Source organism: Limulus polyphemus, unplaced genomic scaffold, assembly GCF_000517525.1.
Source record: "Limulus polyphemus unplaced genomic scaffold, Limulus_polyphemus-2.1.2 Scaffold8382, whole genome shotgun sequence".
Classification (NCBI taxonomy): Eukaryota; Metazoa; Arthropoda; class Merostomata; order Xiphosura; family Limulidae; genus Limulus; species Limulus polyphemus.
In genome coordinates this window covers 10,933-12,179 of record NW_013673992.1, presented here as the reverse complement: position 1 = coordinate 12,179, position 1,247 = coordinate 10,933, and the positions used below count along the sequence as shown (strand labels likewise).

The 1,247-nt window shown below is 32.5% G+C and overlaps 1 protein-coding gene across 1 annotated transcript in view; it reads left to right on the top strand.

Annotated features, from left to right (window-relative positions):
• Positions 1-1,247, top strand: part of LOC111083157 — a 17,015-nt gene that overhangs the window by 12,751 nt on the left and 3,017 nt on the right. The window contains exon 7 of the mRNA XM_022379454.1: positions 260-436. Coding sequence (XP_022235162.1) covers positions 260-436 — 177 coding nt within the window. The remainder of the gene's footprint in view (positions 1-259; positions 437-1,247) is intronic.

Genomic DNA, 1,247 nt, shown 5'->3' with positions numbered 1-1,247 from the left:
GTAACGTCGTCAACTTTTTGAAGGCCATAGATTGGCCTAAATAAAATGTTTAATTGTGTACCAGTTTAACGTTGAATATTATTTATGATTTTAAGGATACCCGATTATGAAAACAAAACTTATATTCAAACTTATTGTCTCAAAGAGAGTTTTATCTTGAGTTAGTGAATTCAAATACTCGAGAAAATAAAATCATTAATTTTTTAGATTGGGAAAATTTCGGTTAATTAATCTGTTCAAAATTGTTTCTTATATACAGAGCAAGCGAGGTCATAATGTTCATTTCCATGACGAGAAGGGTCAGAGTTCAAATGGCTTCCGGTGTCCGTACGGATTTCATAAATTTTCTAGTCTCTCGAGCTTCCCTAATCTGAAACTGGAATCACTTCCATCAGAAGAGCAGTATTTTGTTGATTTGTCTGGAAATATTAACAAGGTAAGTAAGTTCCTTCTTGTTTATCACTTGTAAATTAAGGACAGTTAGCGTAGATAGGCCCCGAGGAGCTTTATGCGATATTTAATAAATAAACATACCTAATTCTATAAAACTTTTCACCGTGACTGTAAATTTGACAATATTATGAACCATTTCCCTATGTCTATATAAATTCATCAAACTATATGAAATGTTTTTCTTTGACTTTGTAAAGCTAACAACGTATATTTCATTATGACTGTAAGTCTACCAACTTCTATGAAACTTCTTATTGTTGCTATAAACTTGCCATCCTTTGTTTCACTGTGACTGTAAATTTACCGTCCTTCATCTTGTATTGTGACTGTAAACTAACTGTCCTTTATGTTACATTGTGATTGTAAATTCACCATCCTTTGTTTGGTTGTGACCATAAACTTATGTCCTTTCTTTCATTGTGACTGTAAACTTACTATCCTTTGTTTCATTGTGACTGTAAATTTACCGTCTTTCGTCTTGTATTGTGACTGTAAACTTACCGTCCTTTGTTTCATTGTGACTATAAACTTACCATCCTTTGTTTCATTGTGACTGTAAACGTACCATCCTTTGTTTCATTGTGACTGTAAACATACCATCCTTTGTTTCATCGAAAATGTAAACTTACCATCCTTTGTTTCATTGTGACTGTAAACTTACCATCCTTTGTTTCATTGAGAATGTAAACTTACCATCTTTTGTTTCATTGTGACTGTAAACTTACCATCCTTTGTTTCATTGAGAATGTAAACTTACCATCCTTTGTTTCATTGTGACTGTAAACTTACCATCC